The sequence below is a fragment of the Cylas formicarius genome, unplaced genomic scaffold (genome assembly GCF_029955315.1).
Source record: "Cylas formicarius isolate icCylForm1 unplaced genomic scaffold, icCylForm1.1 PGA_scaffold_10__41_contigs__length_53128322, whole genome shotgun sequence".
Classification (NCBI taxonomy): Eukaryota; Metazoa; Arthropoda; class Insecta; order Coleoptera; family Brentidae; genus Cylas; species Cylas formicarius.
Window position 1 is genome coordinate 28,204,214 of NW_026844214.1, and position 25,387 is coordinate 28,229,600.

The 25,387-nt window shown below is 31.5% G+C and overlaps 1 protein-coding gene across 3 annotated transcripts in view; it reads right to left on the bottom strand.

Moving 5' to 3' along the window:
- Positions 1-474: 474 nt before the first annotated feature.
- The window catches only part of LOC132701712 (protein dead ringer), a 223,726-nt gene continuing 198,813 nt past the window's right edge, over positions 475-25,387 (bottom strand). For 2 of the 3 annotated variants that reach the window (XM_060669863.1, XM_060669854.1), the window contains exons 5-9: positions 23,804-23,987; positions 9,505-9,639; positions 8,900-9,160; positions 4,601-4,911; positions 475-1,215 (exon numbers count right to left, since the gene is read on the bottom strand). In XM_060669863.1, the coding sequence (XP_060525846.1) occupies positions 1,094-1,215; positions 4,601-4,911; positions 8,900-9,160; positions 9,505-9,639; positions 23,804-23,987 (1,013 nt within the window). In that variant the 3' untranslated portion in view covers positions 475-1,093. The remainder of the gene's footprint in view (positions 1,216-4,600; positions 4,912-8,899; positions 9,161-9,504; positions 9,640-23,803; positions 23,988-25,387) is intronic. The other variant, XM_060669872.1, reaches the window with a different exon arrangement.

Sequence of the window (25,387 nt, forward strand, 5' to 3'; positions counted from 1 at the left end):
AACAAAAATTAATCCGCTTTATGGGAAAGTATTTAAAAAAAACCTTAAGTATTTTTAACTCTAATAGTCTTATCGGCTAACATCGATTTCTATATAAATTACACAGCTTAATAAATAGAAAAAGTCGCAAACTATATCCAAATAGATAAAGTAACAGTCTTTTGGCAGATATACAAAATAGTCTATAGAATCACGCCGTCATTGCCGCGTCCTTACCGTCGTTCAATACTGCTCGCTAGCACTATACTATAGGATTTTTTTTAAGTAGCTACCTAGTAAACATCGCTTTTGGTACATTTGGTAAAAAAAAAGGAATCGCACAACTGTATTTGTATTTTCGTTCGGCACAGAATTTTTTCCGCCATATATATATATATATATATATATATATATATATATATATATATATATATATATATATATATATATATATATATATATATATATATATATATATCACTTAAAATTTGGGGTTAAATATGCCTGCATAATAATTTAGTTCTAATAACTAAATCACATTCATTAACGGTTGCTTTTATTAATTGCATTTAAATTTACAGCGCATCTTTCAAACATAGGGATGAACATTTCAAAAGAGATTTTAAACCAGATTATGTGATCCGTGTACGTTTTGTTGTCTGTTGTTTTTCAAAACTGGCAAATAGAAAAAAAAAATCCCCTAGCGAAAGATACACTGAAATAAGATCTAATATAAAAACTCTATGTACATACACGCCTTAAAAACTGGCCATTTTATTCTTTACATTAAGGTAAACACTGACGCATTCATCTTTAGCCTCAATAATACTCGTTTTAGACTTAAACTTAAATTTTGTACTGGGTATCAAAAATCTTCGAATTTGTCAAAAGAATGTTGGTACCAACTCTAAAACAATGAAAAAACGATTTCCCTATACAGCCGCAATTTTTTTTCTTAAAACAAAAACACACATTCTGTCGCCACGCGCTTCCGTTTATCTCTCACTGTACACGTCTACCGAAAAAAAAAACACGAAACAAAAATATCAAAATAAATACAAAACTATACTTAAAAACACTGTTTTTGAACACACTAGCCGCGGCCGATCGGTTTTTAGGAAGCTGATGCTGTTCTCGTATTGGTTTGCGAGTTTTGTGCGAACAACACGCCCTGGTACGTCACGCCGTTCAGCTCCATGCTAACCACTAGGGAGTTGTCGCCACTTCGAGAATCACCTGCAAAAACAGCTATTTTTACGACAAATTTGGTGAAAATTCTACTGCTTCTGTTTTGGTTAATTTTAATTAGTTTTTTTGTTGAAACCTTGATTTATATAACGAATGAAAATATTTATATTCTCTCTTAGAAATGTCTTGCTGACGTTTCGTCAATCACCGTGTTGGCTTCTTCAGAGCCTAACTAAAATTAGTTTGAATTCTGCTCTGTACCTGCTTATATACTGTTTGAGGGAATTAAATAAAGAGGCAAGACAAATACCTCGATTGCAGTTAAGATTGTCGGATTTGTCTTTGGTAGAAGAATTAATCATATGCAAGAACTGCTTGTGAGATTATTTGTCATAGTCTTAAAGTACTTTCGTGAACTTTTAGCTTCGTTGATATTTTTCGTCCTGTCTCTCCAATGTATTCTTTGCAGCATATGAATGGAATGCTGTAAACTCCGGTTGTCTCGAACGGAATTTTATCTTAGACGGATGTAAAATATTGTGAGATTTTTGGACAAGTGATAAATCTGTTTTTAACATTCAATTTCTTAAGAACTTTTGATATGTAGTCAGTCTTTGAGCGTTTGTGGTGTGCATTTTGTAATGGAATGCTTAATGTCTCTAACGTGAACATTATTTGAGAGAAGAGTAGTGCCTTTCCTCCGTCATGAAGCAATAATATGGGGCAATATATAAGGTGAGAGCAAAGTCTCTTTATTAATATAGATTTTAAAAATAAGTTGAGTGTATCTGGATGGGATTTCACATTTTTTCTCTCTGTCCTTTCCTGAAATCTCATCAAAATCAAATAAAGCCTAAAGTTGTTGTGCTCTAAAACACCCCTTTTGAGGAAATTACTTTTTCACATTTTGCTCACTGTTGAATGTTAATCAAGTTTTGGGGGAAAATTCTTCAGACTTAAAAAATTAATCAGATTATAAGGTCGACTTGAAATAAAGAAATTAAAGTACTTTTTGCCCTTCTTGGCAAAGATTATAGAACTGAACACTTTGCACATGTGAGGTAAAGCTGTATTTCAGGTTATGTTGTATTCGTTGTGCTTTTGGTTAATAATAAAATATATAATAATAATAAATAATAAAGTATTTCTGTGTGGTTAAATTATCACCGACATTCAGAAGAACCTCTTCAAGCGGAGCGGTGTTCTGGTAAAGATTTGGAACTACGTGGAACTTCTATTTTGAGTTCGTCTGATACTAAATTTACTAGACCATGTCTTGCATTATCGCGTCTCAGGTACCATTTTCTGTTCCACAGCGCTGTTCTTTCATTAGCTATCGTCAATAACAAAAGTAATAAATTTGGCAATGAAGAAACAAGGATGGTGTTAATTATATATTTTTTTATTTATTTTTTTTTATTAAATTATTGTAAGAGTGGGTTTTTTGAGCGTTTGTTGGGATTCATATGAAAAATGTTACGAAAAATGACATTAACTCTAATATCAAATCACAAACAAAAGTTTGTACGTCCAAAGCGAATCGATTTGATAATTGTAAGATATTTTTTTAGTTAATATTCTCTTAATCTTTTAGAGAATCCCAAAAGCCCAGAGATCCCATTAAATTTTCAGAGTCTCGCCCAAGTAAATAAGTTATGCAATAAAGCTTAACTAAAGGACAAATCTATAAGTCCTCCCTACCGGTCACAAAAGGCGACGTTTGCGGAAAATAAACTTTAATTGCGCGGAAAACGTCCAACAATCGACAATCAATCACCGAAAATTAATGATCTCGCGAACTTAATAAACGTAGGGACCTGTCGCTCCGGCACGCGCATAAAAAAAACTTCCGGGCAAATTTAAACCGCTTCAAACGAGTCGGGTGATTAATGATGTTGGGATATCTAGAGGAGTTTTGCAATAAAATGCGACCGGCTAAAAGTTTCCTCCTGCGCGTAGATACTCCGTTGCTTTAGTGCTAGCAGTAGTTCTTGTTCGAAAATTCAAATGATCGACCCGGAAGCAATAAACACAATACGGGGTGGACCATTTTTTAAGGGATAACACGTATCAAAAAAAATAAAAGTAAAATTACGTTGCATTTATTGTTTTTTATTTAACAAGATTTCTCCCAAATATTAGCATTTACTGATTTACAGATTGAAATCTTAATTGACTTAGCTGAACTAGTTGTTTTTGAAAGTTTTGTATTGCCATTTAAATAAGTTAGAAAAGGTATATAATATAGCAATCAATAATGGTAATCAACTCAATCAGAAATCGAGTAAGCCTAAAACCTCCAGGTAGTCGTGATAGAATATGGCACAGATCTGGAGAAAGGTCTTATGATTCTACTATCAATCAAATCAGGTGGTGATTCAAAAATATTGTGCAGTAAATATGTTTAAGGACCGAGGTATACACCAAATTTCAATGACTGTTTTTTGTTACTTAAGTGACATCTTCGAGTGGCCACCACGTAGCCTATAGAGCACCTTCGGGATGTTCTAAAAATATTCCTCAAGCAACCAGCCAAAACTTAATAGCAAACTTAACGAGAAGAATATAACCAGTTATAAAAGCTCTAGGAGGTACTAGGTGTTATTGAAGTTCATTGACCTTTTGTATAACGAAAATTCTCTGTCAAGTTAAGTTTAATTCTATATTTTTTAAGTTTTTGTACTTTTGATTTTTTCAGGGAATTTTAGACATATTTCATACATGTATAACAACATCTTATACTTAAGTTTTAAAGTTTCTGACATAGAATGAATTTTATGTCGAAAGTGAAGTTTGCTGATTTAAATATTAAATACATCTCCTGTACAACAAAAAAATGGTGAAAATAAAAACGTCTTCCGACAAATTCTCAAGAGAAGTGAAAAAATATTTTTGAGATGCGCGTGTGGAATTAAAAATTAAACATCAGCACAAATTTGCCAGTCTCTTTATAACTTTTAAAAATTTCCTATATTGTAGATCATCATGTGATATCTTGCAGTATCTAACTCTACAATAATTTAATTTACTATAATATAGACAAAATATGTTATGCATTTTTTATGAGAAAATGCACAAGAAACAATAATAATAAACGCCATTAATTTTAATTAAACTTGAAAATATTTGAGTGAATAATCATCCCACTAGATGACTAACATCAGCACATATAACTTTACAGCGATAACTTTAATCGATTTTGAAAGATTAGTGATTACAAAAAATATTTGATAATTTTTTCGATGAGTATATTGAGTGTTTCAAAACAAATGCGAAAAATTTAAGGTGGTGATTCCTTTTTTAAAATAAAGAGTAGTTTGTTAAATAAATCTTGGGTCAAAAGCCTGGGTGACGGAGGAAAAGAACTTGGAAATTAAGTTCCCAATTTGGACAATAAACTAAACACTGTAAAAGATGAAATAAATATACTTACCCCTACTATTAATTTTGATATGCGTGCTGGGCGTCAAGAGGGGTGATGCTGGCGACAAGGGTTTCGGGTTGTCGTCCTGCTCCTTGGTTATCCTCTTCGAAGGCGGTGGGGAATCCATGCAATCGGGTTCGCGTTTAATGGCCGGCGAGGTGTCCGAGAGGTTGATGGGCTCTTTTTGCGGTTCTATTTGGGGCTGGTTGTTATTGTAGAGATTGAAAAGTGTCATCCGCGACATTTCGAATTGATTGAGGGGGGACGTTGCGTTTGGAGGAGAGATCTCTCCCGGTCTCGGGGGCGTGCCTGCCGACGATCTGCAATGATACAGATTATTACGTCACGGATACAAAAAGCTGGTTGGTAAGTGATAAGACGAAATTAATACATTTCGGTGCTTGCTATTGGGTTCCACGTTTACATAACTAAGTGTATGGTCGAAGAGCTATTTTGTTGATTAATATTGAGTGTTGGTTCTATTACGAAAAGAAACAAAAGGGTTAAGCTCCTTTGTGCAATCAGTTTGAAACAACTCGTCGCCATACAACAGGCATTCATACGTAACTTAGTATACATTGCCGCTGGTCATATATGGAAATTTTAGGGAAAACGAGTGGTAATTACTAATAATTAGTGGAAATCAGTGGTGATCCTTAGTGAAGTTACAGTGGAAATATTAGGTATTTTAACGAAATTTTGGAAATAATTAGTAGAAACTTTAAGGGAAATTGGGTTTGAATTAGCAATAATTAGTGGAAGTATATTGGTAACTTGTGAATAGTAGAATTATAGTGGTAATACTAGGTAACTTAAGGAAATTCTGCACTAATTAGTAGAAATTTTAAAAGGAATTGAGTGGTAATTATTGGTAGTCAGTGAAAGTATACCGGAAATCAGTAGTCATTACTTGTAATAAATAGTTAAAAATACGTTTGATTCTGAAGACACGTCGAAAAATATACCGTTAATATACCCTACTTAGATTCTGTTCAAAGAGTCAGTGATGTGTAATTCCTAATAATGTTATGAACCTTTTGATTGAATTGGTGGCTTTCACTTAAAATTATTAAATATAAACAAACACTGTACGAGTTCGAAGAAACTCTTTAAATGTAGTACCTATTTTCTACTTTATTATTTTTTTAAAATTGAATTTAAGTTTTAAGTACTGTTTTGGAAAAGATGAAACAAATGAAAACAATCTTCTATAACTTTTGCGTCTGCGGACACGCCAGCGACGACGTCGTGAGAGTTTTAAATAATTTCTGTGTCAGTTATATAATTACCAACATGACTCTATAGTCGCCTTCCAGAGGAGTTAAGACATTTTACACTGACACTGTTATCCTTTTTTTTTTCGTTTGTTCGAATGAATTTGAAAAAGTTGTAAGTTTTTTTTTCTTGTTCAATTCTACTTTTTGTTGTAGTAACCAGAACTAAATAAATATCGATACATCTATATGTCTATTATTAAAACTGAAAAGTATTTTATTACGTGTCCCACGCTTTCCACTTCTCATTTTCCTCCTTTTTCCTTTGAGAGTCTACCTTCACCCATTCTCTCTACGCGACCATAGCACCCCAGAAGTGCATTTCTAATGAGAAGGCTTTGTTTGTGTTTCGCTTCCAAACAGGACTTTGTTTTAATATCTTGACCCCCCCCCCCCCACCCAAGTCATAGTTTTTGTTTGTTTGTTGGGTTTTCACATTTTAGAGTGAGTAGATTTTGACTGTTGGTCTCCATCACTATCTTAATTTGTTGCCAAATTTAACAAACGAGTTGTTTAGATTGCTCGCTTTTATGTTTTAGTTGGATTAGGTGGCTCAAAGAATGCATCTTATCACATCCTAAATATGTTACGTAAAATGTATAAGAAAAATATTTAAAAAAAATTGTTTCGACTTCATCTTGTTTCTATGTGTTGAATTTTGATATTATTCTTCCTCTTGTCGAATAAGATGTTTTGTTTTTGTTATTATTCTCCTAATTTAGATGATTAAATAGAACATTTGAAAAATTTTCTGTACTAACTGTAAATATTTATTTAATGGAATCGAGATTAATCAGTTCAAATTGGTATATAGTGATAATTCCGGAAGTGATTTCTGATAGAAGTGGTAATTTATCGAAAACAGATGCACAACTAACATCCTTAGTTGGTTGACCAAAAAAGCTCGGACAAATATTCTTTTTCTGAAGGATTTCTAGACAAAGCTTTTAGAACCACTAACCATGGCTATTTTTTGCAATACAATTATTATTGTTGTGTATTCCTACAGTTTCTCGAATTTAGAGTAAGCATCAACAACATAGACAACATTTTCATATACCTCTGTTAGCTATCATAATGGTGGTCGAATATAAAAATACTGGAAAATTGGACACCCTGTACGACACCGCACTTATCAATGCTTTCCAAATTGTTATGATTAATCGTAGGAAATAAGCGTAATGTTCTAATAAATACGGACCAAAATATCCGTCACTCAGATAAATTTCCTGGGAATTTAAAAGTAATTTGAAAGGTCTAATGAACCAATACATTGTATCCAGCTAAGAAATCAACCGGAAATGAGGGATTTCGTGAGTACGACGCCTATCGTTATCCCTGTTAATTTAAAACCAATTAAACATAATTTTAATTTTAATGGCTCCGGTTTTGGGAAAAATAATCCCCGACGGCCGGTTAGAAACCAGCGGTACTCATTGAATTTACCGTATTTCCCAGAAATTCGTCTCATATTGACATTATAACATAATTACTAATTTGTAAATGAAAAAAAATAATTTTATTAATTGATAAAAGCTATAAAGTTCGACAATAGAAAGAAATCTTCAACAATTTTATTATATTTCATTATTTCTACAAGTAACTTTACAATGCACAGTCCAAAGTTTTTATCAGGGGAGTTAGTAACTCTCAAAGACACTTGGGACACTAAAACTAACCAAAACTAACCACCCCACTCAGATCAACAAACTCAAGTGAAAATTCTGTTTTAGTCAGAATTGTCGAGCTTTATTTACAAAGACACTGTAACAATAAAGATATTGACAAATAGGTAGATATATTGATCTTTCCTTTTTTTTGTTGTATGTATTTATAGTTCTAGTTCAACATCTTGTTTTTCATATTTTGGTATAGTTTGCATATTGTAGCTAAAAGAGAATACTTGTTATGGATTTTTATTACCCTTGGTATTCAAAATAAATAAACAAAAAAATAAGTAATAGAAAATTATTTTAAAAATATTTTTTGTTAACTCAATAAAAAATTGATGAGAAACAGTTCCTGTACGAGGGTGGACTGATAAGTGCCAATAGTTATATAGTCTTTATAAATCAAAACGTCAACTTCATTTTCGCCAAATGTCTTTTTTCCTTTAATTATTAGCTCAATTCAGGCAATTAATGTGTATGTAATATGAGTAAATGGGTTACACTCCTTCCCGCTGCTGTCTGCTGCTTTGACTGTTTTTTTATTTTCAGCAGTGTAGTGGCGGATCCATAGTTACAAATCGACGCTAAAATTCGTCAGGATTTCGTTTCGTTTAATTCTCACTTGAAAGTTTTCGTTTACAGCTATTACTCAGGCGTTAGCAGGCACAATCTTGGGCAGAGCTTCCTTGTGTGCAAAAATATTATTTAAAATAGTGCCAACGCGCTCTTTTGATATTGCAGCACATTTCAGGCCATATTGAATATTTATTCGAGAAGACTTTAAACACTTAAATGTGTTTATAATTTCACGTTTTTCAAGATGTTCCAATTTTGTTAAAGCTTCAATAGTGTTAAGCTGTCAACTGAATATTAATGTAATAAACTGCAACTTCATATATTGTAAGACAGTACTACAGAATGCTCATAAAAGCTATTATATGGAGACACTATTTTTACATCAGGACCAGGACTAATAAGCATACTATCCTACATATTTTGAAAAACTACGATGTATCTAGGAAAATTGAACTGCAGACCATTTTCTTATTTTATTATTATTTGTTATCCATTTATATATTTTTATTTTTAATATTTTCTCTATCGCTTATGCGTGCAAACTATTGAATTTGGTATTATATTCTAAATGTTACTGAAAATCTTATGATTTTGTAAATATGTGAATGAATGCAATTAACGCAATAACCTGAAATTTTATATAGGTTTGTATTATAGAATGACGATAAAAATTTTAATATGGAGACCCGGGACTTATCAGCCCTTCCTCGTATTCAGCGACATGATACGTGTATATTGCAAGTAATCATCAATAACATTTATGTGCTATGGTCCTGAAAATGCATTACCTCATCTCTTTATTCAGCAACTTCATATACTCCATCATTCTTGCCTCGAATTCGCTAGGTGCCAAATTGGGCAGCGGTCCTCCGTTCACCAGTGGCTGGCCCATCGGCTGCGGATGACTGGGATGATGAGCCCCGTTATGGAGGTTCATGCTTCCGCTCATCACGGAATTCATCCGCGCAGCGATCTGCTGTTGCTGCGCAGCAGATACCAGCGATAACGGGTTCAACTGGTGCGTGGGGTTAGGCGACCTTAACAGAAAGCTTAATATTTAATTTAGGTATACCGTTGTCACTATGGTATTTTTTAATCAGACCTCTGTACTCTGTATCTCTATACAGAGTACAAAGTATCTCGAAAGATCAAAAACTATTTGAAAAATAGAAAAGGCAGCGTCCAGAATGAGTCCTAATTTCATACAGAAGCAACATTTTTTATTATATTTTATCGTACTAGTAGTGAATAAAACTGTAGTGAAAAAAGTGTATGCCGCTGTTTTTTTTTCTTCTAAAAATCGTTTTTGAAATTCGTATTTAATTTACAGCAAATTTGAATCCCTATTTTTTCCCTCCGTTGCCGTTGTGGCGTAAAAATATATATACCGTACCTAGACATCGAATCGTATTGTCCGTAACTACTTCTTCTACCCTCTCGCCTATTGCCGTCTATCGCCGCCTGTAGTTCCGATGGCGTACTGAGGTGTCGCTTGTCGCATTCATACGGATAAAGGTATTTCATGTATCTGAAATAGTAGTGAAGGAAATTAATGCATCGCAATAACAAGACTAAAAAACAGCTCAATATCACAACTAATTTAAACTAATGCAAGTTTAAATATCTGTTTTCCATAGTAAACAGTAAATTTATGGACAGCATTTCTTTATAAACTAAGACTGGCACATACATTACAAGAAAGTATATGTATGAGAATTTCAAAAAAAAAAACAAAAGAAGCAGCCCAAGAAGCACTAAGGATCAGAATTTAGAGAAAATATCATAGTAATAGTTTTTATGGAATCAAGATTTAGAGAAACTACTTACCAGAGATAGCTAAACAGCCAGGATGCAGCGAAAGAATTCCAAAGGTGATATACAGGGTGTTTTCTAATTGAATGTTAATAATTAAGAGAGCAATTTTTGGGTTCATTTTAAAAACAAAACTTCATATGAACATATGTCCTAAACCTCTTGAGATAGAGGATGGTAAAGTTTTTAAAAATAAAATATATTTTTTTAATATCTGTAATACTACTTTAGATATTTTAATAAAATTTTACATACATGTACTATGTATCAAGAGACATTATTTAGCGTACCGCATTTTTTTTTTCAAACACACCAGTGCCGGGCGTGCGGAGTTTCGCCTCTCTATTTTGGCAGATATTGATGGAACGCCACTGATTTCTCTTAAAATAAAAGTTATTCTGACAATCTTCAATCATTTCTAAAGAAATTTAATTTCTTGATTTTTTCAATCCGATGGACGGTTTTCGCTTAAAAAAATAGAAACCTCTTCTCTGCATGGCCATAACAATATATACAAATAATTTGACAGTCGCTTATTGAAACAATATTCATGTGTTTAAGCGAAGAGTAAAGTTCATTATCTCATTGGTTTCACAAGTTATGAAAAAATGAAAGATACAAAAGTTGAAAAGATTGTTAGGATGCACAATCTAAAATTTTTGCAAAGTATAGAGGGTGACTCAAAAAAAATATGACGAATAAAGCATACTTTTTTTTAATGGAACACTCCATTTTGAAATTTTGTTTTCAATTCCTTTTAAAATTCTTCAATTTTTTTACTAATACCTAAATATAATGTTTTAAAGTTTTGACACCTACAAGGAAATTACCATAGCGCCATTTTTAAAACTCAAATTTGCTATTAGCGTTATTTAAAGATGACGTAACCGAATTTGAATTAGATGCAGAGAATTAATATCATTATTATTTCTTACTTAAGTAATTCTCAATATGTATTATTAAAATACTTCAAAAAATCGAAGTACAAATACGAAGGACGTAAATTTTAAAGTTTATTTTTGAAATATTTATAACTATTTCTTATCATTTTGTTAGGCTGTAAGAATTATTAACTCTGTTGTCAATGCGGTTGTTTGGCGGCTGTTTGACATCAGTTTTTAAATTAAGTTTTTCGCGTCTTATTAATTTCGTTAAAATATCAGAGCATTGTTATTTTTAAAAAGAATGGTAGAGTTTACTAATGAGGAGTTGGCAGATATGCATTTTATGTATGGTTTGGCTGATGGCAGCGGCAGAGCGCTTTCCTAATAGTCACACCAGATAGACGAACATTTTCAAATGGACATAAAAGGTTGACTGAAACAGGTACTTTGAGGGCAAATAATCACTTAACCATATTTGGGTCGATGAAAAGCCCTCTGCAGTTGTAAAATTTAAACACCAATAATAGTTTTCAGTAAATGTTTGGGCTGGAATTGTTGGAAATGACTTAATTGGACATTTTTTCCTGACAGAAAGGCTAAATTGCCATAATTATCGCCGGCTTTTAGAAGGGGATTTGTAAATAGTGCTAGAAGAAGTACCATATTTACTTAGGAACAAAATGTGGTTCATGCATGACGGCGTGCCTGCTCACTTTGGTGTTGCAGTAAGAGAATATTTAAACCACACATTTAATGACCAATGGGTAGGTCAGATTTTAATAGTTTGGACATTTTATTATGGAGCATCTTTAAAATCTGGTTTGTCGCACGGGAGTTAATACTGAAGATGAACTGAAAGATGGTTACGAGCTTCCTGCGATTTAATAAGAAACACTGGAGGTATACTTCAAAGAGTGCGCGGAAATATGGAGAAAAGAGCTGAACCATGTATCCTTCAAGGTGGAGGAAACTCTTAACAACTGATCTAGTTTCTATGTTCTACTTTTTTTCAAAAGGTTTGTTATTAATTTATTAACATACAATCTTATCAAAAATTATTAATAGCATGTAGTGTTTTTTTTTAATAATAAGAATCGTTTATTATTTATCTTGTTGTTAGGATGTAATGTTATTTCATTAAAACTGTAAAAGTAAAAAGAACAGTTTTCTAATATTTTTTTCTGAAGGAAGTTGGCAACTATAAACTAGATATTTTGTTTTAGATAGATATTTTATTTTTCACAAAAAAAAAATCTCGATTTAACCAATGCAGTGCTATTTAACAAAAATATTATTGGTTCATAGACAGTCAGTGGCACGCCACTGATTTCCTTTTAAAAAAATGACCTTTGCATTTATTTAAAAAAAGTTTGCGAGCGAGAATGGCGGACTCAATGTTTTAAGTGTAAAATACAATTTGATGATGTGAAATCAATAATACAGTGTACTAACTGTAATCGATATTATCATGGTAAATTCGTGAATGGCGACCTAAGAGGTTTCACATGAAAAGATCAAGTTGGAAGTGTGTGATTCAGTTTTGGAGGTTAGGAGTGAAACTGTAAACAAACCTGAGCAGGCAAGGAAGAGAAACAGAACCGATGAATGTTTTATTGATCAAAATTATATTGATGTCATAAACAATACTTTGGATTTGCTACTCAAAAACACATCGGAATTAAATGGCATAATCGACTACTATCTAATACAGGAAAATTTAAGTTTGAAACAAGAACTGCAAAAACTAAAGAGTAGTGATAGGTTAACGGAAATTAATTAGATGCAACCGAAATCTTATGCAAATGTTACCAAGATCAAGGGTACTGATAAAATATTGGTTGTAAAGCAAAAGGGATCTTAAAAAGACACAAATGAAATAAAAAAGACGCTTCAAACTAAAATCATTCCCACTGAAATAGGAGCGGGTGTATCAATGGGGCGTTCTATCAAGAATGGCGGACTAATACTGGAATGTGGCGTTGAAAAAGAGATTTCAAATATTCAAGCAGAAATACAGACTAAACTTGGTACAGTATATGAAGTAGAAAGACCTAAATTAGGTGAACATAGAATAAAAGTGGTGGGAGTTGATGAGAGTGAGTACAACGCTGAAGATAATATATTATTGAGAAAATCGTTCAACAAAAAGAAGGTAAAGCCAAATGATAAGGATTTTAAATTGAAAATTTTGAGAAAAACTAAAGTATTTAGTAGCAAATTTAATATCATTTTTGAGGTAGACTCACAAACATACAACATACTGATGCTGAATCAGAGGATGAATATAAGATGGAGCCGTTGCTTGGTTTATACTGATTATGGAATAATTAGATGTTTCAAGTGTTGCAAATATGAACATCAACAAAAAGAATGTAAGGAAAAAAATGTTTGTGGTAAATGTGGTGGCGAGCATGATTTCAAAAATTGCAACAGTAGTGTAAGTAAATGTAACAACTGTGCATTGTCTAATAGCAAATATGGAATGAAATTAAATATTGATCACATTGCATGGGATATAAATAGTTGTGAAACATATACGAGAATAGAACAAATACAACGTAATAAATATATTAAATGGCAATTACACAATAATATCGAGTTAATGTCAACAGCCGTTTATTTTAATTGTCAGGGTTTCTTAAATAATAACGACAGTATTAATATATTGATTAATGATTGGAGGCCGAAAATATTATTATTGTCCGAAACACATGTGTCCGCCGAGATAGAACGTACCGAAATAAATATCGATGAGTATCAGTTGGAGCAGTGTACCACCACAAAATAGGAGAACTGGTGGGGTAATGGTTCGTGTACGAAACGATATCAAATATAAGATCTGTGATACGAAGTGCGTTGAGAAATATGTTTGGTTACTGTCTCTGGAAATTGTCGTGAGCGGGTTGAAATATTTGTTTACTGTTGTTTATCACCCTCCACAGATTGAAAATGCGCAGTTTTTGGATTTTTTTCTCTGACTATTTGGATCGAATATCTAATTTTGAAGGAGTCAATGTTATACTTGGAGATTTTTACTACGACGTTTTAAAAAAATCGTTTTACAGTGATAAACTTTTAAAAATAATACATTCCAATGGGTTCCATCAGATTATTACTAGTCCAACACGTATAACTGATAGTAGTCAAACCCTTATTGACTATATTGTCTCGAATGAAAGAAACCTGTCGCACAAAGTCCACTTGACACCAAAAATCAGCGATCATTGCATTTAAACCATTGATGTCCAGAAGTTGTCCAGAAATTATGTGATAGATTCTTTCAGAAGGTGCTGGAAAAAGTATACTGCCGAACAGTTTCTCACAGTTCACTACTGGAAGTTCAGTGTGATGGTTGGCACTCAAATGTTGACGCGATTGCCAATAGATTTGTACAAAACCTAACTGGCATATCAAATACAATGTGATGAAAGAAAGAGATAAAATTTATGTTAGGGCTGTTTGTCACAGAGACGTTGGAGAATGGAGTGCATATAAAAGATTACGAAACAACATCGTTAATAAAATAAGGTACGAAAAAGACAAATACTTCAGAGAGGTGATAGATGAAAGTAAGCAAAATTGAAGAGAGTTCTGGAAACATTTGAAGGCATTAATCCAGAATAAAAGTTTATCTAGTCAAAGGAAAATTGTTTTTGAACAGGGACTGGTGAAAACTGATAAAGATATAGCCAGTGAATTTAATAAATATTTTGTGCGGAGCATTGAAGATATCATATCGGCAATAACTAGACCATCCGTCAATTTGATGTGTTTAGATCAAAACCAGGATATGGAAAATCACTGCGTAACGGAGTTCCCGAGGTTTGAAAACAATTCATTGGTTCACTTAAAAAAAATTGTGCATGGAATGAAAAATGTTGGTGGGGGTGAATCTGGCATTTCAACAAGAGCATTCAAGGATGCTTTTACGGTGGTTGGAAAGAGAATACTGGACGTTATCAATGGGTCATTAGAATCATTGGAACTCGTTGCAAAGGAGCAGCTGCAGAGACATTCTGAAGAAAATAATTTAGTTGTCTCTAGTCAATCGAGATTTCGAAAGGCACATTCTTGCGAGACTGTCATGGTTAGTATCTGTGATGAATTTGTTGAGGCTGTTGATGACAATAGTTTTGGTTAGTGTTTTGGCTGTGTTTTTGGACTTTAGAAGAGCTTTTGAGACTGTCAATAAGGATATTTTAATAGCTAAGCTAGAAAATCTGAGTATAGAGTACTTAGCCTTGGATTGGCTAAAATCTTACTTATCTGGCAGAACACAAAAAGTAAATTATGATACATCTATGTCTATCTTGGTGGAACATAGGGTACCACAGGGGACTGTTTTGGGGCCATTATTCTTTCTTCTGTATATTAATGATTTAGCTCAAGTTGTTGAAAAACAGCAAAATTACATTATTTGCCGACGATACTATGATATGTGTCGTTGTCGTTACAAATAGTGTTACAAATATTAACTGTAAAGCAAAAAGTAATATTTGATGCCTTTATATTTATATTTAAGATAAAAAATAAAATGTTGCCGCCATACATTGGTAATAGGGTAAATTACTTTTAGAATGTTCATGATTATAACACTAAAAACCGTACTGATTTCATCCTACTCAATCGATGTGAAACTACACATATGTCGAATAACATTTTAAATAAATGTTTGTTAGAGTTTAATAGGGTGCCAAAAAATATTAAGGAGAGTGTGATTTTTCTTTTATAATTGTTTCTGCTGTTATAGACTATTGTTTTGTGTACTTTTGTACTTTTATACTTATTTTAATTCTCCTATTTTGCTATTGACTCTCATATTTAAAATGTAAATACGATTGTTTTCTGTTATAGCTTTATGCTACAATATAAAATAAAAAAAAATATATATGATCTGAATGAGCAGATCTGATTTCATTTTTTTTGTCCGTAGCATGGTTTTAGCTTAAAAATAAAAACTAATTTCTCTGCATGCTGTCTTATTAATGATATTGTTGTGACCATGCAGAGAAACGGTTTTTATTTTTTTAAGCGAAAACCGTACATCAGATTGAAAAAAAATCAAGAAATCAAATTTCTTTAGAGATGGTTGGAGGTTGTAATAACGCCTCTCTAAAGTAGTATTCAGACATTATAAAAATATATTTTATTTTTGAAAACTTTACCGCCCTGTATTTCAAAGGTTAAGAAGCGCTTCCTTAATTATTAACATTCAATTAGAAACCACCCTGTATATCCAATACCTTTGGAATTCTTTCGTTGCATCCTGGTTGCTTAGCCATCTCTGGTAAGTATTTTCTCTAAATCTCCACTCCACCAAAAACTGTTACTATGATATTTTCTCCAGTTTCTCGTTCTTAGTGCTTTTTGGGCTGCATCTTTAAGTTTTGTTTAAGTTTTGCAATGTCTTTGCTTCGTCCGTGTTTTGATTATACGTCGAGATTCTCAATTACGCAGTCTATAAAAAATTATTTTCGTAGGCTGGTAGTGATGAAGAAACAGTAATATTTTGGCGGCAATGTTAGAAAAAACAGAAGTATATAAGGAAATTCCTACAAAGTTTGTTCTATATTGCGAACTACTTATCCTTAACATTGCAATTTAATTCTGAGCATCCGCCGACAGAATCAGCCATTTTATAACAATTCCCGAAGAATGAAAGTCACTCGCAAAATCATGAGCCATGGAAAGTTCAAAGGAGCAATGCAGAAAACACGGTTATGGATGTTAAAAAGCACACCTTAAGATTAAGAGAAGGGAAGAAACTAAGAAAAGAAGCGAAAATAGAATTAAAAAATGTTCAATTTTTTCCAGATTCCTTTTAGAACTTCTAGTAATTGGTTTGAAATTTGTATAATGTGTACGTACCAGTACTGGCAACGAAAACATTGTTTTCCCAAATAAAAAATTTAAAAGAATAATATGAAAATAGACAAATTATAGTAAATATATTTATTGTTTTTAAATCATTCAAAATTCAATTCCTTCAAAGCTTTTGACAAATTTCTTTTTGTCCATTGATTGTTTTGGTATTTTTTAAGTAAAATGAGGGTATTATTTTTTTAATGAAGGTCCTCATTTACTTCAGTTTCTTTTCTTCCCTTACTTTCCTTTGGTGATCTGATGGGGCCGTGTTTATCCTAGTGCACAACTGTCCAGCGCCAGTCATATATTGGGTTTTGTTGACGAAGAGTTTTGATCACATTGAACACAGAATAACAATTTTCTCGTTTTTCTCAGCAACAAATTTAGAAACACTAGTCATTTTCAGTGACGAACTTTACCAATAACTACCGGAGAGTAACTGTAATTCTAGTTTTAAACAGTAAGGCTGTGTTAACTAGGATCTATTTCTTTTTTATTTCAGATCAGATTGCAGTCAAAATGGGCATTTCCGCCATTTATTGGACAGAAAACATCAAGAAACCAGCAGATATCATGAAGAATCTCTTCTTGAGTCAAAGTGGCGCTCTTCTTTGATTTCGATCATATTTCAGTGAACATCGACTTCATCGTTACTTATTGCAAGCTTACTGGGTGATTGATTTTGATCATATTCCAGTCAAAATCAGCTTCACTACTAACAATTGCAAAGAAATCTACACTAAACCAGTAGATATCAGATTAAACCCTCCCTTAGTCGTTTGTATAGTATTGTAGCTTGTTCTTCTTGATTTTAATCGGATTCCTGTCAAAATGGGGTTTCCGAGACTTGTTGCAACTAAAACGGTTAGCTAGCGATACTACTGCTAACCTCATGAATTTAAACCGATAAGCACATTTTTTTCCCGTTTTTTTTGCTAAAATTTTTTTACTGATTCCGAGCATATCGTTAATATTATTTTTGGTCATTTTATAATAATTAGAGGAAAATGAATTTTCATGTGAACGCCTCGATTTGTTTACGTGTTGGAAATAACACAGGTCACTAAAATACCGGCGCGCACAACACTTTAAAATCCAGTAAATCCGTTGAAGGGAACAAAGCCGGTACCTCCGAACTCGACCTTATTTTACGCAAATCCCGTAGACAAAACGCGGTAATAAATCATTTTTATTAAATATAATTAACCTCGAGAACGCTCTGCCGGGGATTTATAATAATTAAACCCGATTCAAGATCATTGGAGCTTTAAAAAAAAAGCTCTCCCACCTTCGCGTCCATCCATTTTTATGATTGGCCTCGCCCGCTGATGTATCAGTTTATAGCATATGATTTAAATTTTTATTAACGCAACGGTAGTAAATCATCTTTTGACTTTCTCGGCCTTCGTATTGAAAAACAATCGTGTCCCTTTAAGCTTTTTTTTCCCTTCCTTTTTGGTGAGTTTTATAGTCCATTTCGGCGTCGAGTGCGCACAAAAGGAACCCACATTTTCTGTATTTTTTTATACCGCTGTAGCATCAGCTCTTCATTATCGACGAAGGATTTCTTAAACATAAAATGGCGTAATTTACATAAGCAAATTTAAATAAAATATTTTTAACTGCGATTTTTAATTTGGTTCGGTATAAAAACGCGTTAATTCGTTTTTCGATGGAGATAATAATAACTTCGGTTTTGTATGGGATAGACCAAGTAAAGGCTGGCTTTAACAAATTGAGAAAGCAATGAAAAAGAGTAATCTAAATAATGATGGAGACTGACCCAATCGACAAAGATGGAAGTAAGTCTATGAAAGCTGTAAAAACCCGCAATATATATATATATATATATATATATATATATATATATATATATATATATATATATATATATATATATATATATATATATATATATATATATATATATATATATATATATATATATATATATATATATATATATATATATATAAAAAAACTCCGTTGTCCTACTGTGAAGAAACGTACATCCGGGCTTCGCATTATTGTTTTGGTTCGTCGTCTTATCAATGTGGCTTGTCGATTTACATATTCAATATGTCTGTTGTGAATGTTGTAAAACTGTAAATTACCAAACAACTATATAGTGAACCGTTGATTTTTGGCTTAAGGTATGTATGTAATCGTAATATAAAAAATTATGTATGTTTTATTGTTGTGCATCTATTTTTAAACAATTTTTAATCACTTTGTTTGTTCTATTGACTTGCACTAGTAATTTTTAATCATTTCAATGCTGACTCCTGTACAAAAATTTTATCTATGTTTTAATTATGACCAGGAAAACAATGCTATAAATAATTTTATTTAAAAACACATTTTTGTAGATTAAAATTAAATGTCTGAAGAAGGTCTTGAAGGCCGAAACGTCACAAAAAATAAAATGTTTCACAAGTAACGGAAACTTATTTTAATTTCACTAAAAAAGGACCAAAAAAAACCCAAGAACCATTTCTTAAGAATATATAAAATCAAAAGGATCCAAGAACTCACAAACTAGAAATATATATATATATATATATATATATATATATATATATATATATACATATATATATATATATATATATATATATATATATATATATATATATATATATATATATATATATATATATATATATATATATATATATATATATATATATATATATATATATATATATATATATATATATATATATATATATATATATATATATATATATATATATATATATATATATATATATATATATATATATATATAACACTAACAAAAGTTTTTATTTTTTGTTTTTTTTTCTAAAGTTTATTTACTTACGAGCTATAAAAAAAGTCTAATTACACTAAGGAAAAATAAAAAGCAAAACTAAAAACTTTTTCCAATAGTTTTTAATTTAAGTTTGGTAGAGACCGCATAGTTGGTGTATTGTTATAGAAAAAAATGTCTGAAAATTAATAGAAAATGAAAACTCTTAATTTTAATTTTTAAGGAATTTGATGGACTAATTCGAAACTGAAAAACAATGTACAATTAAAGTTGTTATCTTTTTCACCTGAACTCTTTCAAAGTCTCTTTTATTTATCTATTCGCCGATCAAACTCATTTAAAAATCACAACATATTATTTAAGATGAATAACAAGATCTGCATTAAGTTATGGAATAGAAAAAACACAATCTCCATTTCATTACGATATGTTAACTTTAATGACCACCAAAAAAAAACTATTTTGTGTGCTAAGCTAAAAATTAAAAATTATAAAGAGAAGAAATATTGGACGTAAGAAGTAATAATCGATATTGTTGATGAATAGATTGAAAAGCAGCTGGCCCAAGGCCCAGAACCTTTTTTTTTAATTTTGAAAGACACTTTCACAGGCTAGTGTAATACTATTTACACATCTTCTGAAACTAAACCAGTTTCGGTTATGTTCTGAAGAAGCCAACAGGATGATTGGCGGAACGTCAGCAAGTTTGATTCTTCAACAACCGACGTTGGAGGAATCCAGATGTGTAAATAGATGTGTAATTCACTCTGTCAAACGTCTCGGAGAAATTCTTTATATTAAACTGAGGTGGATTTTACTTTATGAAAATCGGTTTATCGAAATAAATAAGAACTAAACATTCAGATTTTCACGAAATTATATATTTTTACATGACAATTGTTTCGACAACACCGTGTCTTTATCAAATGTAATAATTACAAACTGCCTGTTACTATATATATCGAAAAATGACAATAAAACCTTAATTTATGTTGTGAGAATTTAAGTTCAATAAAGGAGAGGTATTTAAATATAATTGATCGTTAAGCAATACATTTATATGTCTCATTTTGTTAATCTCCATGGCTTCCAATAAATTTAATTTTCTACCTTTTGTGGCTGTACGTAAAATACTAAAATTGTTGTCAAAAATGTGCTTTTCTGTGTTTAAGTGTGTAGCATAATTAGAATCTAGACTATTGTTTTTAAACGCTCTTGCGTTTCTTAATGGATCTTACCTGGTTGTCCAATATAAATTTTAGGACAAGATCCGCATTTAAACTTGTAGACACCCGATTTTTGAGATTTTGGACATATCCTTCTACTTTTAAAAATTTTCCTATTGTGTTGTTAGTTCTGAACGCTATTTTTAAACCACATTTTGACAAATGTTTTAAAACTTTTTCACTGGGTTCTCCTATGTATGTAATTGTTTTAAATTGTTCGTGTTCTGTATTAGGTATCGGATAAATAGAGTTTACTGTTGTGTGGATTTGTTTTTTATTTACAATTTTATATATCTATAATGGACGGATTGTAGCCGTTGTTGAGTGCAATTGATTCTTTGTTGTAATTTTCTGTTGAGAGTGGTGTATTAAGAAGTCTATGTATAAAAGAATGAAATGCAGCCATTTTGTGTGTATAAGGGTGATTTGAGCTGTTATGTATGACTATGTCCGTGTGTGGAGGTTTATGATAATTGGAAAAATCTAATTTGTTTTGCGTTTTCGTAATTGTTAACCCTAAAAAAATAATAGAGTTATCCCGTTCAATCTCGATAGTGAATTTTATACGATTATGTAATGAATTAATGTAATGTAAAAAAGAATTCAATTCTGTCCATTCCAACAAAGCATCTATACCACCATAGAAAACTTTTACTTAAAGGATGTTCTAGTATGATATTTTCCAAATTATCCATAAAAATCTCGGCTACCAAAGGACTAAGTGGGTTTCCCATAATCAAACTTTCCCTAGAGATGTAAATCTGTCCATTAAATTCAAAATAATTTTGGTCTAAAGATACTATTAAGTAATCTAATAAATCTTGTTTCACCAATGGGTTAACCTGTTTCCGAGTTAGGATAAACTCTACTAAATCTATACGCCAATCTCAACAGAAAATTACAACAATGAACAACGGCAAAAACAAATCCAGACAACAGTAAACTCTATTTATCCGAAACCTAATACAGAACACAATTTAAAACAAAACAAAATAGCTTTCTGAAGTAACAACACAATAGGAAAATTTTTAAAAAACAATAAAACGAAATGTCCAAAATCTAAAAAATCAGGTCTACAAGTTGACATGCGGATCTTGTCCTAAAATTTATCTTGGACAAACAGATAGGTCCTTCAAGAAACGCATTAACGAACATAAGAGACATAAAAAACAATAAGGTAGATTCTAATTATGCTACACACTTAAACAGAGAAAAACACATTTTTGACGACAATTTTGATATTTTACATACAGCCACAAAAGGTGAAAAATTAAATTTATTGGAAGCCATGGAGATTAACAAAATGAGACATTCAAATGTATTGCTTAACGATCAATTAGATTTAAATACCTCTCCTTTATTGAACTTAAATTCTCACAACATTAATTAAGGTTTTATTGTCATTTTTCGGTATATATAGTAGCAGGTAGCTTGTAAATATTATATTTGATAAAGACACCGTGTTGTCGAATAATTGTCATGTAAAAATATATACTTTCTTGAAAATCTGAACTTTTAGTTCTTATTTATTTTGAAATCGGTATATATAGGCTGAGTTGACCTATCAACAGAGGATATTTGCAATTGTTATATGAACCTGTGAATGTACATCTTGTGCGAAATTTACTTTTACAAGTGGAGGTTTCAGAGTTTCATATTTATCAGAACGAAGTATTTAACCAAATTTTTTACGGAGCATGCCCGCCAATGCATAATCTGATGGGGGAAAAAAGGTTGTCTTTGCTTTAATTTTTAAATTCTTAACGATTATATCGTGAAAAAAACAAAAATTAGAACATTACAACAACTTTGGCTAAAACAACTTCAAATGACTCCAATATACAGAATTTTACAGAAAGAACAACTTTAATAATTTTAATTTAAAGGCAATGAACAATATTAACTATTTTTTAAATTGTTGAATTAATAAGAAAGGTTCTGCGAACTATTCTGTCACGTTTGTGCAACTGAGAAACTGATAAGATTTTTATTTTTAATCACTGATAATTAAGACAAATTCATATAACATATAACAAACAAACAAATAAAGATAATTTCGTTTTTAACAAAATTTTGCATTGTGTTTTATTGTGAGTTAAGTTTTGATTTATGTAAATACGACATAAAACAGCACATTATGTAGAAAAAAAATTTCTGAAAAATAATTTTAAAGAAATAATTCCTCTATCAATTTTAATTTAAAGGAAATCTATATTTTTCAGACAAAAAAAAATATAAATTTAATTTGTTGGCAGTTTTCATTTGTTGCTTAGATTTGAGGGACTAGTTCGCAACTGAGAAACAGGTGCCTTATCTTATTATCTTATTTATCTTTTTTTGTGAATACTATTATTAACAGTTATTATTAACAAGAAACACACATGCAATACAATAATGAAAAAAAAAACTGCTATTTCGACCTAACCTAAAAACTAAAATAATTATAAAGAGAGGAAATAGGGAATGTAGGAAAATGTCAAACACGTCGGTATATACCAGCTGACTGGACATATTAATAGAGGTAATTGGGAGTTGTTTTAGCCAAACAAACTATTTTTAAAAAATTTGAAATAACTAAGTATAAATGTATAAGTTCTTCAGTTTCCTGCTAAAAGGTTCCAGTTTTCTTTGCTTTACTTTCGAAAAAACAAAAATTAGAATAACTGAACCACTCGCCACGTTCCTATAAAGCATGTTTGATGAAAATGACTGCAAAAGACTTCTACTAACGTATCCTCCCTGTCCTTCTAAGGCATTTGCCGAAAGTCCTATATATGTGACTAGATTTAATTAGGTTTCCAAGCCAAATTGTCCAGAGATAATTTTGGATGATAATGATGACAAGGACAATATTTTCAAAAATTTTTGAAATTGCTCTGACAATGCAGATTAGTAGTTGTGTTTCTCATATTCAGAAATAGCTATCTCTATCAAAGATTTTTTGAAGATAAAATGCAAAAGTTTCGGCAATACGAAGCGACGGTTGTCAAGTATAGTATAGCATTTGGTTTTAGTTTAAGTTGTAAACATCTTTGTCGCCGAACCCATTCTTATGGGTCAATTTTTTCTGAAAGCCTAATAAAATAAGATAATACAAGTAAAACAACTTACTGTGTCCTTAACGTAAAAGCAGCAGAAGTGATCGATGACGGTAAGTGCAGTCCTTTGATTATTTCTTGCCAGAGTTTCTTGTTTATCACATCCACTAATCCGCCTCTAGCTATGACTAAGTTATATAATTCGTATAAGTCTAAGACCGATTTGGCCATGATGGGCAGTCTGTTGATTGGGGTACCTGAAAAAAGAAGAACGACATAGATTAAAATCGATCGCTAAAGCGGAGGGATTATGTTTTTACCAGGACGGGCTGATAAGTCAGGTGCCTATGAGATCTCCAATATAAAATTTCTACGGGCAATATTTTCAGATTATTACATTAATCAGTATTAAAAAAAAAATACGCTGAATGCTAAAAAAAATGGGTTTCTGAATTTAAAAATGGTCGCATGAGCATTACCGATGCGCCACGCTCCGGATTTCCTTTGGAAATGGCAACACCTGAAATAGCAGAAAAACTCCACAAAACGGTGCTAGAAGACCGAAGATTAAAATTGCCTGAGATCGCGGATGCCTGAGCGCCGCGTTTGCTAATGTCTGAGCAAAAGTTGAAAAGGAAAACTGAGGACACTATGCTAAAAAATAAAACAAAAAAACTTTTAAAACGTTGTTTATGTTGTCAGACCCAGGAATTATTGGCCCATTCTCGTATAACTAAAGTACGTAGGACCATTTTAACGTTTTTGTTCATCCTGTATCGCGTAGACAACTATATTTACGAAATCCACAATGCTAACGACCGTTTTAAAAATCTTTTAATAACCTGAATCATCATTTGACATTTTCGTTTTGTTTTCCTGGCTCGAATCTTTAGAATTCCGAGATGATTTATTTAATTTTAGAGCTTGTAGATTATGATTTAGAAGTTCTATTTCGGGTGAGAGTAATTACGACCGATGCGTGTTCTTTTTAACAAATGTTTTCAATCTTAAGACTCGCCGTCTCTACCGTTTGAAATAGATTTTACGAAACCGATCGAATTCATCCATTTATTTTCAGGAATCAAGAATTAAATTTGGACAATAAGCCAAAGTCATTTTCAATTAGTGATTCCAATAACTTCCGGATTAATGTTTATGGTTCTAGGGAAATGAACGGCCAAAAAAAAAACGTTGAAAATTAATTTAGAATTTCTGAAATGGTAACCTTTGATTTTGAAAACCCGGTTAATGTAAAATTTTATTATATTCACCACAATTAGTGTGCAACTGTTTACCTGGTCACCAAGATGGCGTTTTCTGAAATAATCGCAAAAACTAGAGAGCTCATTTGATATCTTTATCTCAACCTAAAAAACGAATAAAAGAACTAAAAATTAAAAAAAAAAATTGAATTGAGGCATTTATACTTAATGCGTTTTTTATTAATGTTCTTTTAACCCAAATTTACCAAAGAAAATTAGTTCAATTTCTGGAATATTTGAAATTTAATTTTAATGTTTTTTATCAACCTAAATATGTGCCTCTTATGAAGTAAATTACTGAATTCAAGTTAAAAGGCAGGAAGTAATTAAGAACAAAATGTTGAAAAGAAAATTATAAAAACATTCTTTTTATGCCCGTTTTGAAAATGTATGGA